The sequence below is a fragment of the Hylobates moloch genome, unplaced genomic scaffold (assembly GCF_009828535.3).
Source record: "Hylobates moloch isolate HMO894 unplaced genomic scaffold, HMol_V3 SCAFFOLD_19, whole genome shotgun sequence".
Lineage (NCBI taxonomy): Eukaryota > Metazoa > Chordata > Mammalia > Primates > Hylobatidae > Hylobates > Hylobates moloch.
In genome coordinates this window covers 6,146,908-6,161,117 of record NW_026652294.1, presented here as the reverse complement: position 1 = coordinate 6,161,117, position 14,210 = coordinate 6,146,908, and the positions used below count along the sequence as shown (strand labels likewise).

The following is a 14,210-nucleotide window of genomic DNA, read 5'->3' as shown; positions in this document are numbered from 1 at the left end:
TTCTCTCTCTGTTGATGGGTCTCTTGTCTGCCTCCCCTCTAGAACATGAGGTCCCTCAGAGCAGCCTTCCTCTTGGCCCAGTGCCAGGCACTCCATAAAAGCTCAAGCTATGTGTGTAGAATAAATGGATGAATATTTCTCCACTCTTGGAAAGACTGTCTAAGCATAGGAATAAAAACCACAGTGAACAATGAACAAAATCACACATGTATGAAAACGTTAGAAGATTTGACAGCATAAAAATTCAGAACTTCTCTGCAATTTAAAAGCAAACAATTGGGAAAAAAAAATTGCAAGATTTGTTGAGAAAAAGATTACTATCTTTAATATACAAAAAAAGCACTCCAAATCAATAAGAAGACACTCTCAATACGAAACTGAGCAATAATCAGGAGACCTTAATTCACAAAAAGCAGGAGCTTCCATGGCATTCGGCCCAGACATCAAGCACAGCCCTTATCACAGCTCAGCGCCTGCCCAAGCAGCAGCTCCTCCCCCATCAATGGGGTATCCTGCCACATCCAGCTGTTCTAGAAGACAATAAGAGCAAGACCACATCTGAGCATTGAGGCCATCCTACGGAGGCAGAGACCACTGGCCTCTCTCCGCTTTCTCCCACCCAGCACCCTTCCTGGTATGCTGGCTGTCCCTCCCACACATAGCCATGCTGGGCCACCTTGCAGCCTGCCAGGTAACTGAGGTCACACACATCTCATCTGCTGATCTTGGCTTGGACCTGACTGACCTCCTCTGCCAGGAGCTGGAGCCTCCTTCCCTCCACCCCCTTCTCCCTCCTGCTTCCCCAAACCAACTCTTTCTTCCTCTTACCCCATGACTGAGGTGCTTCCATTTGTTCCCACAGTCGCACCCCTTAACTATTTCCCAGTTCAACAATGTTAATGATTGAAATGCTTCATGGAATCTGTGCAAAAGGCCTGGGAGAAGACTGGACTCTTTCCAGATTGAAAGGGAAGTACCCCATAGATAAAAAACACAATGTGATTAGTAGGATGAAGCATAGGGGACCAGGACTCAATGCCACTAAGCATATTTTGCATATTATCTTCCATGTTTATCTTGGTGCCAACTCCTGAGGATAGTGGCAACGATGACAGCAGTACCTCCACAGCACCTGCTAGTGCCAGGCATGGTGCCAACACACATTATCTTGTGTAATCCCTACAACAGGACTCTGAGCTAAGGACGTTGGTCATTCCCATCCTAGAAATGAGGAACTGAGCTCAGAGAGGTTGAATAACTGTCCAGCACCCAGCAGCTGCCAGTTCCCTGGCAGGCTCTTGGTAAGAGTTTACCTTCTGAGGAACAGAAGCACAGAAAGATTCAGGAGGGCACATGAGGCTAGTGTTTTCTTCAACTACATTGGTCTTTATTTTATCTTGATTCCTCACACTGTACAGATATTTTAGCCACTTTTATATTTGCCTTAAAAAGCAATACAAAACAAGATGGATGAATAAACAAGTGGATAGACAGATGATGACCTGACCACTCTTCCTTCCTCCTCTGCCATGCAGAAGTTCTGAGTCAAGTGTGGGGCTCACCCTGGGCCACGCAGAACCCTAGAATCTGCACTCCTTGGTTCTAACTTTCCGTTAGTCTTGACCGTCTCTTCTGACTAACATCTTCCTGAGGGCTTAGTGGTTTTGACATCCACTCTCTTCTAGCTATGTGTTCTTAAGAACTACCGCAGAGCCTCCAGAGAATAAACATAAACAAGCAAGGAGAGAAGGTGCAAGTGGGTGTGAGGGACACTGGCAGCACACACCTGCAGCAGAAGCAGCTGGGCTGGCCTCTCAGGAATGGAAGTCATAAACTCCAGGTGTTTGGCCCGGTCAAACCCACTGGTGCACAAAGTGGGGCGGAGCAGATGCACAACAGCCTTGTAGTCGCCTGCTTCATACAGCCGCTGAATCTCCTCCAGGGACTGGCACCGCTCCAGTGACTTTAGGTTCTTATCAATCTGAAAAAGGCCCGGCAATGCTGTATGAGGGTAAACCCCTCAGCCCCTGTCCCACCGAATCTAGCCAGTGTTTGTTTTTATCAGACCTGGATGATGAGAATAAAAATTAGACTATGTTCCAGCCCAAAAAAAATTAGATTCCTCCTTCATACATCAGTGTTTATACTAAATGTATGTGTTAAAAGTATTTCTATTAATGGCTAGGCATCCAATTCTTTAAAAAACAAGCACATCAAAAACCAAAAACTACCCAGAAGCAGAGGAGTTCCAGGAAAGCATCCGCCAAGATAGTTGGACAACCTTGTGGTCACAGTTCAGAGAACCAGTCTTGCAGAATCACGGAACATCAGGTTGTGAGAAACTCAGCAAGCCTGGACCAGAAGTTGTCATACGCTACACGCAGACCTGACGAAGCCCTGGCATGTAGACAGCCCTGTACCTGTACTTGTCCCTGAAATAACTCTAGGAGAGTCTGAAGGCCACTTTCAGCCAGTGTGGACATGTCACAGATGCAGAACTGCAGCAGGGTCTGAAGCTGCACAATGAATAAAGTGGCACCTGGGTGGAACCTGGCATATAAGCCACATACTGCTGACTCAACCCCATGGCCAGCCCAATACTGGTCTGCTCCAGCTGATATTTCCTTCCAGTTCCACTGGGGTGGCTGCCACACATAGCCAGGAGAGCAGAGCAATGACTGCTTCTAAATAGTGCTAGTCAGAGCTCCCACACCTGCTTTCCACCAAGGATCTGCAGTGTCCCAGTGTACCAGAGCAGCCTTTCCCAGGCCTCTCCTGTCTTCCCAACAGAGGCCCCACTCAGCATATGGGAAGCTCTCGTTCCTCAGAAACAGGTCAACCCTGGGCTAACTATGCCAAATCACAAGAAATCTTTGACTACAAAACACCATTTAAAACCTTTCAGCTGGGCACAATGGCTCACGCCTGTAATCCTAGCACTACAGGTCAAGGCAGGTGGATCACCTGATGTCTGGAGTTCAAGACCAGCCTGGCCAACATGGTGAAACCCCATCTCTACTAAAAATACAAAAAATTAGCCAGGCGTGGTGGTGGTGGTGGGCACCTATAATCCCAGCTACTCAGGAGGCTGAGGCAGGAGAATCCTTTGAACCCTGGAGGCGGAGGTTGCAGTGAGCCGAGATCGCACTATTACATTCCAGCCTAGGCGACAAAAGTGAAACTCCATCTCAGGAAAAAAACAAACAAACGAAAATTCTCACTCACCTCCTCCAGGGAAACCACAGAGTCATTATGGAGGTTGGGCAGCCGGATGACAATGTCTCTTCGTTCAGCCCCTGCCTCCACCTGGATGGCGGTGGAACTCTGGAGCATTTCTGTGCAGATGTCATAGTTCTCCAGGGCCTGCTCCATGTCTCCCTGGTTAGAAGGAAAACAGGTCTGGGGACCAAAGCAGAAGACTGACTATGATGTGCCAGATGCTTTACACCGTTTATCTCACTAGACTGTGGAGGCCATGAGGGTGGATTTTTTTCCAATTACACTGTACCCCCTAAGAAAGGCCTGGCATGTAGCTTGGGCTCAATAAATACTTGTTGACTAAATGAACAGTCCATGTCAACTCTGTGAGGGGAGATATCATAAACCCCATGTTGCAGATGAAAACACTGAGGACACTTGAGCAGAGCCAGAATTAGAAGCCAAGCCTGTCCTAATTCCAGAACTAATGTTCTTCACATCAAACAGTGTTGCTTCCTTTAGACTAAATGGTTGCTGACAGGGCCCTGGCAATCTCTTGACTCATTCTACCACAGTGTACCAGTACCACCATGTGTAAGGTGCTAGGTAACAGCCAATCCATCCTGGCCTTCCAGACCAGGCTCTGAAGGGAAGCTTTCCCAGAACTCTCACAAAACAGGTTAATAATTCCCTTCTAGAAAGCTCTGTGTCTGTTTATTCACTTGCTCGGGCTCTCTCAGGAAAACACAAGCAAAGAGTCAAGACGCCAAGGCAATCTTGAGTGGGGGAGGTAGAGGCAGAGCAAATGCCTTCCAGAGCTCTGTGGTTATGCTGAAGAGCTTTACAGACTGGTATCATGCTTGGAAGTCTGAGATGCTGAGAATTCCCTACCGTGTCACACTTTCTCATGCCAAGCCCAGTGCCCAGGCAGGTGCTATGCATGTACACATGCATGCACACACACACACACAAACACACACACGCAGACACACACACCCTCAACATGGTCAGTTTTCTGCCCACCCTGCTGGGTGTCAGGGCATGCTTCCCAAGCAGCTGACCATGGAACTAACCTGCAGCGCCAGGAAGCGAGCCTTCAGCCAGTAAACACGGACCACAAACTCCAGCCAACCATCCTCGAACAGGTCGCGCTGGGACGAGGCAAATGACAGCTGTAGGAGGTCACCAAGGCAGTGGGTGCCTGGGAAGTCAGGTCCAAATCTGCCATTCACCATACCAGCAGGGCAGTTCCGAGGAGACACTAAAAACCATCAGGCCAACGAGTCAACTTCATGTGTAGCATCCTAATGCCCTTCTGCTTCTCAGAAGTTGCACTCGGCCCTAACCACACCCACCCTATCTCCAGGGGCACCCTGGGCCCCTCAGAGCCCTACAGCTCCCTGAGTGGCAGGCATCAGAGAGGCTGGACCAGTTAAGACAAAGATATGCAGAGACCCCGCCCCCTGCCAAGAGTCAGGGGCAAGGGCAAGGGGAAGCAATTTTACAGACAGCATTGAGTATATCTACATTCCACCAGGTGGTGGTTTAAAAGTCAGAATGAAGCTGGGCTCAGTGGCTCATGCCTGTAATCCCAGCACTTTGGAAGGCTGAGGTGGGCGGATTACTTGAGGTCAGGAATTCAAGACCAGCCTGGCTAACATGGTGAAACCCCATCTCTGCCAAAAAATACAAAAATTAGCCAGGCATGGTGGCACACGCCTGTAGTCCCAGCTCCTCGGGAGGCTGATGTGGGAGAATCACTTGAGCCTGGGAGGCAGAGGTTGCAGTGAGCTGAGATCATGCCACTGCACTTCAGCCTGGCTGACAGAGCAAGACCCTGTCTTACCCCAAAAAAAAAAAAAAAAAATCCGTATCACCAGAAAAATTACTGAAGCTACATAATACATAAAGCACTGCATTGAACAGTCACACCAAAACTGAGATCCCACTTCCTTCAATCTCGTGTAACAGCAAAAGCAGGGAGGTGGCTCCCTCTGGGGGCTTAGCTACTGCTAACCACTTCTTGAGTGTCCAGGAGATTTCCCTGGGACCCTGACAAGCCAACCCAAAAAATGTGCCTACTGTAGATATAAGTCTAAATTCCATGACTCAGTCTCCCCGCCTCAGCTTTCTCCCAGCTGCTGGGGGTCCAGATATTAGACTGGCCACGGAACACAGAATGCCTCCTACCTGCAGAGCTTCTGCCTTTGGTCAGCAGCCACTGGTCCAGCTGGAGTTCCATGCAGGAGAGAGACATCAGCATCATGTCCTGCAGGACAGACACAGGAAGGTCAAGAACAGTATCACAAAGCCTCTTCACAGTGTGGGGGGTAGGGGGCGGTGGAAGGAAACAAAACTATACTTTTTGATAAAAATATAATTCTTTCTATCCACTTGCCATTTCGTAAGTGATAATCAGTGGCTACTTGCCAGAACATAAAAAGAGCCACATGGATGTATGTTGGGACAAGACTTGGGAGAGGCCAGGAGACCTGTCTTCAGAGTTCTTGTCCTGTTGAAGAGGCAGCCCTGTCACTTGCCAAGTGCTGGGCCGGACACTGCATCCAAATTACAGAACTCAACCCTTAAAAGTTCTGGGCAGCTGGTATACCATTCCCAGGGCACTTGAGGAAGCTGAGGCTCATTGATGAGAAGGCACTTGCCCAGTGGGCACAGCTGGAAGGTGATCATCAGCCTGCTTTGCCTGGGGATCAAAGCCCTGGTTCCTCCTGCTGTTTCACAACTGCCCCAGGGGAGCATGGCCTGGTGGGCAGAAGCTGCCAGGAGGTTGTCCCGAGGTAACTCAGTGGAGGGTGCCCACCAAGGGATGACTGACCTACAAGTTCCTCTACCTCCTGTGCTCTCAAGTCAGAAAGACCACCAGGCATCCCTGAATGTTCCTGGTGCTCCTGCTTCAGCATTCAGTGTCCCACCTCCAACAGGAGTAAGGGGCCAGAGCACCTTGTGTTCCCTTGAGCTCCAGGAGGCATCAAGTGGAGGAGGCTGGGGTGTGGAATGCAGCAGGAAGACAAGGCTCAGTGAGGCTCAGCCCCCTACTGCTGGCGGCCCCCAAAGCTTCTCTAAGCACGCTATTTAGCTTCTGCTGTTTTATCATCTGTTAAAAATAGTCATAGGCCAGGCATGGTGGCTCCCGCCTGTAATCCCAGTGCTTTGGGATGCCAAGGCATCAGGATCACTTGAGCCCAGGAGTTCCAGACCAGTCTGGGCAATATGGCAACATGGCAAGACCACATCATAACATCGTAACATAGTGAGACCCCCATCTCTACAAAACAAAACAATTTTTTCTTTTTGAGACGGAATCTCGCGCTTTTCCCAGGCTGGAGTGCGGTGGCGCCATCTCGGCTCACTGCAAGCTCCGCCTCCCGGGTTCACACCATTCTCCTGCCTCAGCCTCCCGAGTAGCTGGGACTATAACAGGGTGTGGTGGTGTATGGCTGTGGTTCCAGCTACTCAGGAGGCTGAGGTGGGAGGACTACCCGAGCCCAGGAGGTTGAAGCTGCAGTGAGCTGTGACTGCACCACTGCACTCCAGCCTGGGCAACAGAGCAAGACCCTGTCTCAAACAACAACAACAAAAGCCTCAGTCACAGTCCTTGCCACCTCAAACAAACCAAATGTTTCCCTTTCCTCCAGCTTCTCCTGGCGAGCCTTCCTGTGACTCAGTAAACAACCCGAGAAGCCCTCCCCATGACTCTCATTCCCTCACACATCCCATGTCTAGTTCATCCAATCAGCTCTGCAACCACAACCCAGCACCCCACTATTACCACTGGATCTCAGCCACTGCTCCCCTGGCATGGCAGCAGCCTCCTGACGGCCCCCTGAGCCCACTCTCACCCCCAAGTGTATCCTCCACTCAGCCATCAGGGAGCTTTCTAGGCACAAACCAGGTTCAGTGACTTCCTGCTTCAACACCCACAAAAAGCCCAGGTTCCAGGCCCACAAGTAGATGCAGCCAAACACAACAGCAGCCCCACACCCATGCAAGATCCCTGTCCCCATGCCCTGGTCCCAGCTCAATACCAGCCCTTGAGAGGCTCCCGCTAACCTTGATGTGCTTGTTGCTGCAGTCCCTCAGCAGCGGGTTGGGCAGGCTGGTGCTATGCCTCCTCCAGCTGTGGTAGACACTGAGCACGACCTCCGCCAAGCCTGGAGGCCACCTTAGCAAGAACTTGTGCCCCATGCCTTTCAGGTAGCGCATCATCAGCTCCAGGATGCCCCCGTTGGTTAGGTTCTCCAGCAGGAACTCATGTACGTCCTGCTTTTCTGCCCAGGGAGCAAGAACAACCTGACTTGAATAAAGAGGACCTTCCATGCCAGGGTCTCCTATTTTCTTTGGGACAGTAAAGACTGTTCCCTCCCTCTACCATCTGATCCAGGTGGACATGATACCACCTTGTGGTGCTGAGATCAGGCTACTGGGTTCAATGCCTGGCTCCAGCCCTCAGCAGCTATGATTGAGCCTCTCTGAATCTCCATATCTAAGGTGGACATCAAAAGGGCAGACCTCCAAGTGCTGCCATGTGCACTAATCTCACTCAACAGTTATACACTGATACACACTCAACAGGTGTGCTTATATACATTCAATTTGCAAAGCGAAGTCTCTGATTTTGGCCACAAGAAAGCAAAGCAAGTATGAGCCTGGACATTTCAGAAGACCTCCAAGCTGACCACAGGGCTCAGGTCCAAGACTAATCCAGGCAGACCCTTGGCCACACTAAAAAACACCCCAGAACCATTCTCCCAGAACAAAACATAAGCAGGTTATAGGGTAGTGGGAAGAAGAATTCCCAAAGTGAATGGTCACACTGCTCGATTCCTACCAGATTCCATGAATGTGGCTGAGTCAAATGACAGTCTATGAGGACCAATGCTTGGGAAGCTTTCCAGTTTGGCTTCTGACTGGACTTCATAGTTATTAAAGGAATCATCTTCCTCCTCAGGGTCCAGCTTTCTTAACCTGCATGTAACATGCCAAAATCACAAAGTCACAACACACGTTCTGACACAAGCATCTGAACTCTTCCTGTTAGAGAAACTAAATCTGAGTCAGGAAGAAGGCAGCTAAAATAAGTGGGTGGTGGGGTCCAGAACCCAGGCCTCCAGGAGGCTCTGCCTCTCTCCAGGGCCTCACGAGCCAGCATTTGGTCTGTATCCTGTCTTGGTCATTCATCTCATCAACAGATGATTACCGAGCACCAGCTATGTGCCAGGCACTGTGCTAGGCACCAAATACAGCAGCCCTAAATGTGGCAGATGCTGCCTGCAGTAAGCTTACCCTCTAGAGAGACACAGCCAATAAGCAGGTACACAAACTAACCCAAATAAGGACCACCTCGCAACAGAGTGCTTGAGACTATGGGTCAAAAGGGCCCTGCTTTAGAGAGCAGGGTCAGAGAAAGCCTTTGAGAGGGGATAATGTTCATGCTGACACTGGAGGAGGAGAAGGGCTTGCAATACAAAGATGCAGGACAAGAACAGGTAAAAAGGCACAGGCCAGAAGAGCACCTGGTATGTTCTAGGACCTCATGGGAGCCCAACAAGTAAGGTGGAAAGCAGATAGATAGGTGGGAGTTTGGGGGATACATCAAGCCCATCTGAACTTGGTCCTTCCATGGCTCCTCACAAAGCCGTGGGTGGGCCGTCTCGGGACTGGGGATGCCTCTCCTGGCAGGCACTCCTCCCAAGGACCCATTTCAGCCAACCTTGTGGTGCTCCCTCAACCCAGAACCCCTGCAGCATAAACACTCAGGGCACTTGTGAATGTCTTCATTCACGTATTGCACACACTCCCAGGGCGACTCCATCAGGCGAACTACCATGTTGCTCTTGCCTTGACCATTCAAAGAAGCAGAAACTAAGTTAAGTGTGGTTGCTCAAGCCTGTAATCTCAACATTTTGGGAGGTGGAGGCAGAAGGATGGCTTGGGGCCAGGAGTTCAAGATCAGCCTGGGCAATATAGCAAGACCTCATCTCTACAAAAAACAAGAAATAAAATTAGCTGGGCATAGTGGTGTGCACCTGTAGTCCTAGGTATTCAGGAGGATTCCTTGAGCCCAGGAGTTCAAGGCCACAGTGAGCTATGATTGTGCCACTGTACTCCAGCCTAGGCGACAGGGCAAGACCCCATCTCTAACAAAAATAAACAACAAAGGAGCAGACACTAAACCACAAAGGAAACCAACAACTAAAATAAAGATAAAAAAGAAAGTCGAAACCATTCCAGGTAAATGGGACTGGGGAACAAGACCTTGGAGTAAAAAACAGGGCTAAGGGGAATATAGGGTCACTCAAATCTCTTGGCACCATCAACCAAAGAACAATCCTGTAGCTCTTCCAAAGGGAAACTTTCTTCTGGTATTACCCCTTAAGAAAAATTCATCAGAAGGCACTGCAGCCCCACTTTGGTTCTGTGTCAAGTACTGAGAACAATCATTATTTCTAAGCATTTCACCTTCACCTCAGAAAGACAACAAATTAAGAAAATTAGGAATCTTGCTGTAAAATAAATTTATAATCCACCTAAAGCTTCTGGCTTCTCCTTCACCACTTTGATGTTGTTACCACTGAAATAAACTGTCATGGGAAAGAACTACAGATAGTTTAACTTCTGTTTAAAGATGGCACATTGAACACACATGGTTAGCTCCCAAACTCCATTCCAGTAACAACGAAGGAGTAAAAAAGTATAAACTCACAAAGACAGAAGATAGGCGAGGATGCCCCAGCAGACAAAAAATGTACCAGCCAACTGTTAGAAGGCAGATGGTCCAGTGCAAATGAAGAATGGTGTCTGCCGAGAGAGGCCTCTCCACTCAGCTAAGGGAGGAGGAAGGGGAGTATTAAGAAACCAACCCACTGGCACCATAAACTCCAGGAAGGCTCAGCAATTGAGGACCCTAAAGCCTCTGAACGAGGTGAGCGGGCAAGGACAAAAAGCAGAAGGACTGGCCGGGCGCCGTGGCTCACGCCTATAATCCCAGCACTTTGGGAGGTCGAGGCAGGCAGATCACGAGGTCAGGAGATCAAGACCATCCTGGCTAACACGGTGAAACCCCGTCTCTACTAAAAATACAAAAAATTAGCCAGGCGCGGTGGCAAACACCTGTAGTCCCAGCTACGCGGGAGGCTGAGGCAGGAGAATGGCATGAACCCGGGAGGCGGAGCTTGCAGTAAGCCCAGATAGCGCCACTGTACTCCAGCCTGGGCGAAAGAGTAAGACTCTGTCTCAAACCGAAAAAAAAAAGGCAGAAGGACTGGTGAAAACCTAAGTAAGAAGCACTGGAGACCAAGTCCATCCCAGCTCTGGGGGGCCTGGTACCTGCCTGTCCCCTAGGCTCCTGAGAAGCACTAAGAATGAGTGAAATCCAGGAATACTTCACAAGCTCCTCCTCTACCTTCTCAGAATGCAAGGGAATCCTGCTGAGCCTGGAGTAAATCAAGTAGACACAGACTCTCTGAAAGCAGGAGGGAAGCTCCCTTCCATGGGGTTTTCAGGGCATCTGCATCCAAGACACAGCACCCCTCTGCCTCCCAGCAACAAATAGATGTCTTGTAAATACACAGGGACATGAGTATGTTGCTTCTAGCTCTCAAAAGATGAACAAGTCACAGCTCCTGCCTTCAGGAATTTCAGAGGTGGGGAGAGGCGAGAAAAATCCAAGATCCTACTCCAGTGAGATTTGTGCTTCAGACATCTGCACAGATGTTATGGGAACACAAAGGAGGAGACCAGAGAAGAGGGTGGCAATGGAATGAGAAATGTTATTGATGGTGTATGCTGGAGGTTTGTGAGTTTGTTTCTGACAATCAGAAAAAATACACAGTACCTGGACGGCAAGAACTTCATCAGAAGCTCCTGGAAGTCTACTTTCTCTTCTTTTTTGCACTTGGTGTTTCGGACACGGGCAGACCGCCGCTTTGCTGTTTCTCCACTCTCTTCTGAAATCTTCTTCCGTTTTACCCCTTTCTTGGATTTATCTCCCCCAGAAATATCACCTTCACAAAGAATGCAAATTAAAATCTTACACGGTGGCAGGGGTGAAAAAAATGCACCACACAGACACATCGATCTCCCTCTTTTATAAATCTACTAGCATTAAACTCTTTGACATTCCAAAAATGTTCCATCTCTTCTTCAACAACAAAGAATCCTGAGTAAAATTAATTTGAAACCCCTTAACTCTCACACCTTTCTTGACTTCACAGGACCCACAAGCCAGATTTCAAGATTACTTTCCACAGCTACAAAGCAAGCAACACCCTTATCCTCCCATCCCCTCACTGGTCGGCTGAACTTCGGGGTCTCACTCTGTTACCCAGAACGGACACAGTGAGTGGCTATGACCCTACCCAGTACCCTCTGAGCACTCAGCAATATGACAAAAGCAAAAGAACAGTGTGAACTATATGGACAACAGAAGAATGTCATGTATGATTAAGTAAAGAGACAACCATGTACATGTTTATTCAGAAACTTCTATATCTGCCAGATTTTCTTTTTTTCAGTGACACAGAAATCAAGAAAAGGCTCGGGAGCTTTTGTCAAAAATTTTTGACAACTCTAACAACAATAAAAATCAATAAAACATATGGTGGTTGGTGACTTTGCTGACTTTGTTTTCTAAGATCAAAGAACTCAGGATATATACAGTCAGCAAGAGAGCAGGACCAGCAGAGGGGACCTCTGCCAGCTTCCACATTACAAGTGGTTAAGAGCGACCTTCATGCCAGAATGTGGCTGCCAGGCACTAAATGGTCCTGGGGGAACTGTCAAGGAGCAGGAGCTGCATCCCTGGTCCCCCGTCCCCCTAGCTGCAGGGGCTTCAGAGCTGAAATGGCCCTGATGGGCAGTGGCACTGTGAGCAGGCTGAGAGGCTCCTCTAGGGCTGGGGGCTTCCACTTCCACTTGAGTCATGAGCGTCAGCATGACCCTTTTCTCTAGGGAGTCAGGGCTCCCCAACAGTCTCATTCCTGCTGGGATCAGTAAACGGGGTCTCCCCAGAAGCCAGATTCAGGGGGCCTGCTTACCCACAGGAGTGCCTGTCTCCAACAGACCAGGACTGTGCAGTGGGAAGCTGGTTGTAGCCACAGAGGTGTAGGAGACCACAGGTTCGGCAACAGCCACAGCTGGGTTGGCGCTGACAGTGCTTGGCTGGATCACGTTAACTGGCGTCACCACCATGGAGGACTCAAAAGGCTGGCTGGGGTCCTGGTAGTCCGACAAATCAATCCTCTTGCCAAGGCTGGGACGTGGGGGCTCGCAGGTGGTGAGATGATTGTACATGGCCAGCAAGCTCTCTCCGAGGCACTTCCAGCTAAAGGGAGAGGGCCACAACACCTGATCACCACCCTGTCAGAGGAATACTCCAAGCATAGGGGAAAACGGCCTGCCTGCACAGAGGCAGCAGAGCTGCTCCTGAAGTTGCCACGTCCATGGGGGTGGGGGAGGTGATCAAGGTTTCATCACTGTCATAACTGATGAAATCTTGAGTCTAACACAGCTGAACTGAAGGTACAGCAGCCAAAGCTGGACCAGGGACCTGGCATCCACCTGCCCCTCACTGCAGCAGAAGCCCCATAAGCATGTTGGCCTGAGGCACTTTCAGACTTAACTAGGCATGTATGAAATCCATTGACTCACTTCAAAAACTCCTCCTCAGGAAGGTCAAGTCTTTAAAACACTTGTGGAACTCCTCTGCTGCCACAAATCTGTTTTATGCAGAGAGTCTGTGGGGGACTGCCAACAGGGACATGGTCTATAAAAACTTGGACCATGGGCAGGGCCTATTGGGAGCAGCACCTCAGTGGATTACCAAATGGGCTGGAGCCTGCTGGATGGCAACAGGAGACTGTTGTGTGTTTTGTTGTGGTATGGTGTGGTGTGTTATATTGTGTGTTGTCTATTGTTTTGTATTTCACATTCTGTGTTGTATGTTCTGTGTTGGGTTCAAGGTTGTGTGTTGCCTACTATGCTGCGTGGCATGCTACAATGTTATCCATTTATCTACCCCTTAATTGCTTCTAATGCCTCAGACTAAAGACCAACTGCTCAGCCTGGCCTCATGGTGCTGCACAGCCTCCTCTCACACCACCCGCTGCACTCCTGCTACATTAGCTCTCTTTCAGTTCCTTAAACAAAATCACACTCTCACATCCACTGGGCCTTTGGGCTGGCTTCCTTCTGCCCAGATGCAACGTCCCCTCCCACAGCATAGCCCTTTGCCTAGCCAATGCCTGTGCCTCAGTCAGACCCCAGCTCCACCACCCAGCCTTCCCTAACCCCTAGAGCAGCAGGAACCTTGTTCAGAGGCCTTCCAACACTGCGCTTCTCTCCTCACAGCCCCCATCAGCTTGAGGCATGTGCTGCTTTCTCTGGGTGACTGACTACCCCGAGTATCACTTGTAGCAAGGGATCAGGCCCTGCCACTCTGCACCCCTAGCACAGAGCACAGTCCTCTGCACAGAGCCAGCATCCAGGAAGTGTTGAGAAAGGAATAAAAGAACAGTGCTTCCGGCTGGGCATGGTGACTCATGCCTGTATTCCCAACGCTTTGAGGCCGAGGCGGGTAGATCACCTAAGGTCAGGAGTTCGAGACCTGCCTGACCAACATGGTGAAACCCTGTTTCTACTAGAAATACCAAAAATTAGCCGGGCGTGGTGGCGCATGTCTGTAATTCTGATTACCTGGGAGGCTGAGGCAGGAGAATCGCTTGAACCTGTGAGGTGGAGGTTGCAGTGAGCCAAGATCACACCACTGCACTCCAGCCTGGGCAACAGAGCGAGACCCTGTCTCAAGAAAAGAAGGACAGTGCTCGCCGGTGTGGTGGCTCACGCCTGTAATCCCAGCACTTTGGGAGGCCGAGGCGGGCAGATCACAAGGTCAGGAGATCGAGACCATCCTGGCTAAAACAGTGAAACCCCATCTCTACTAAAAATATAAAAAATTAGCCAGGCGTGGTGGGGGGCACCTGTAGCCTCAGCTA

General features: G+C 49.7%; 1 protein-coding gene across 3 annotated transcripts in view; it reads right to left on the bottom strand.

Annotated features, from left to right (window-relative positions):
• CABIN1 (calcineurin binding protein 1) overlaps positions 1 to 14,210 on the bottom strand; it is a 100,162-nt gene that overhangs the window by 45,310 nt on the left and 40,642 nt on the right. For all 3 annotated transcript variants that reach the window (XR_009211042.1, XM_032139486.2, XM_058431278.1), the window contains exons 9-16: positions 12,255 to 12,541; positions 11,054 to 11,222; positions 8,048 to 8,184; positions 7,270 to 7,487; positions 5,389 to 5,467; positions 4,272 to 4,459; positions 3,226 to 3,399; positions 1,787 to 1,981 (exon numbers count right to left, since the gene is read on the bottom strand). Coding sequence is in view for 2 of the 3 variants with exons in the window: in XM_032139486.2 (XP_031995377.2) it covers positions 1,787 to 1,981; positions 3,226 to 3,399; positions 4,272 to 4,459; positions 5,389 to 5,467; positions 7,270 to 7,487; positions 8,048 to 8,184; positions 11,054 to 11,222; positions 12,255 to 12,541 (1,447 nt within the window). In the remaining variant the exon portion in view is untranslated. The remainder of the gene's footprint in view (positions 1 to 1,786; positions 1,982 to 3,225; positions 3,400 to 4,271; positions 4,460 to 5,388; positions 5,468 to 7,269; positions 7,488 to 8,047; positions 8,185 to 11,053; positions 11,223 to 12,254; positions 12,542 to 14,210) is intronic.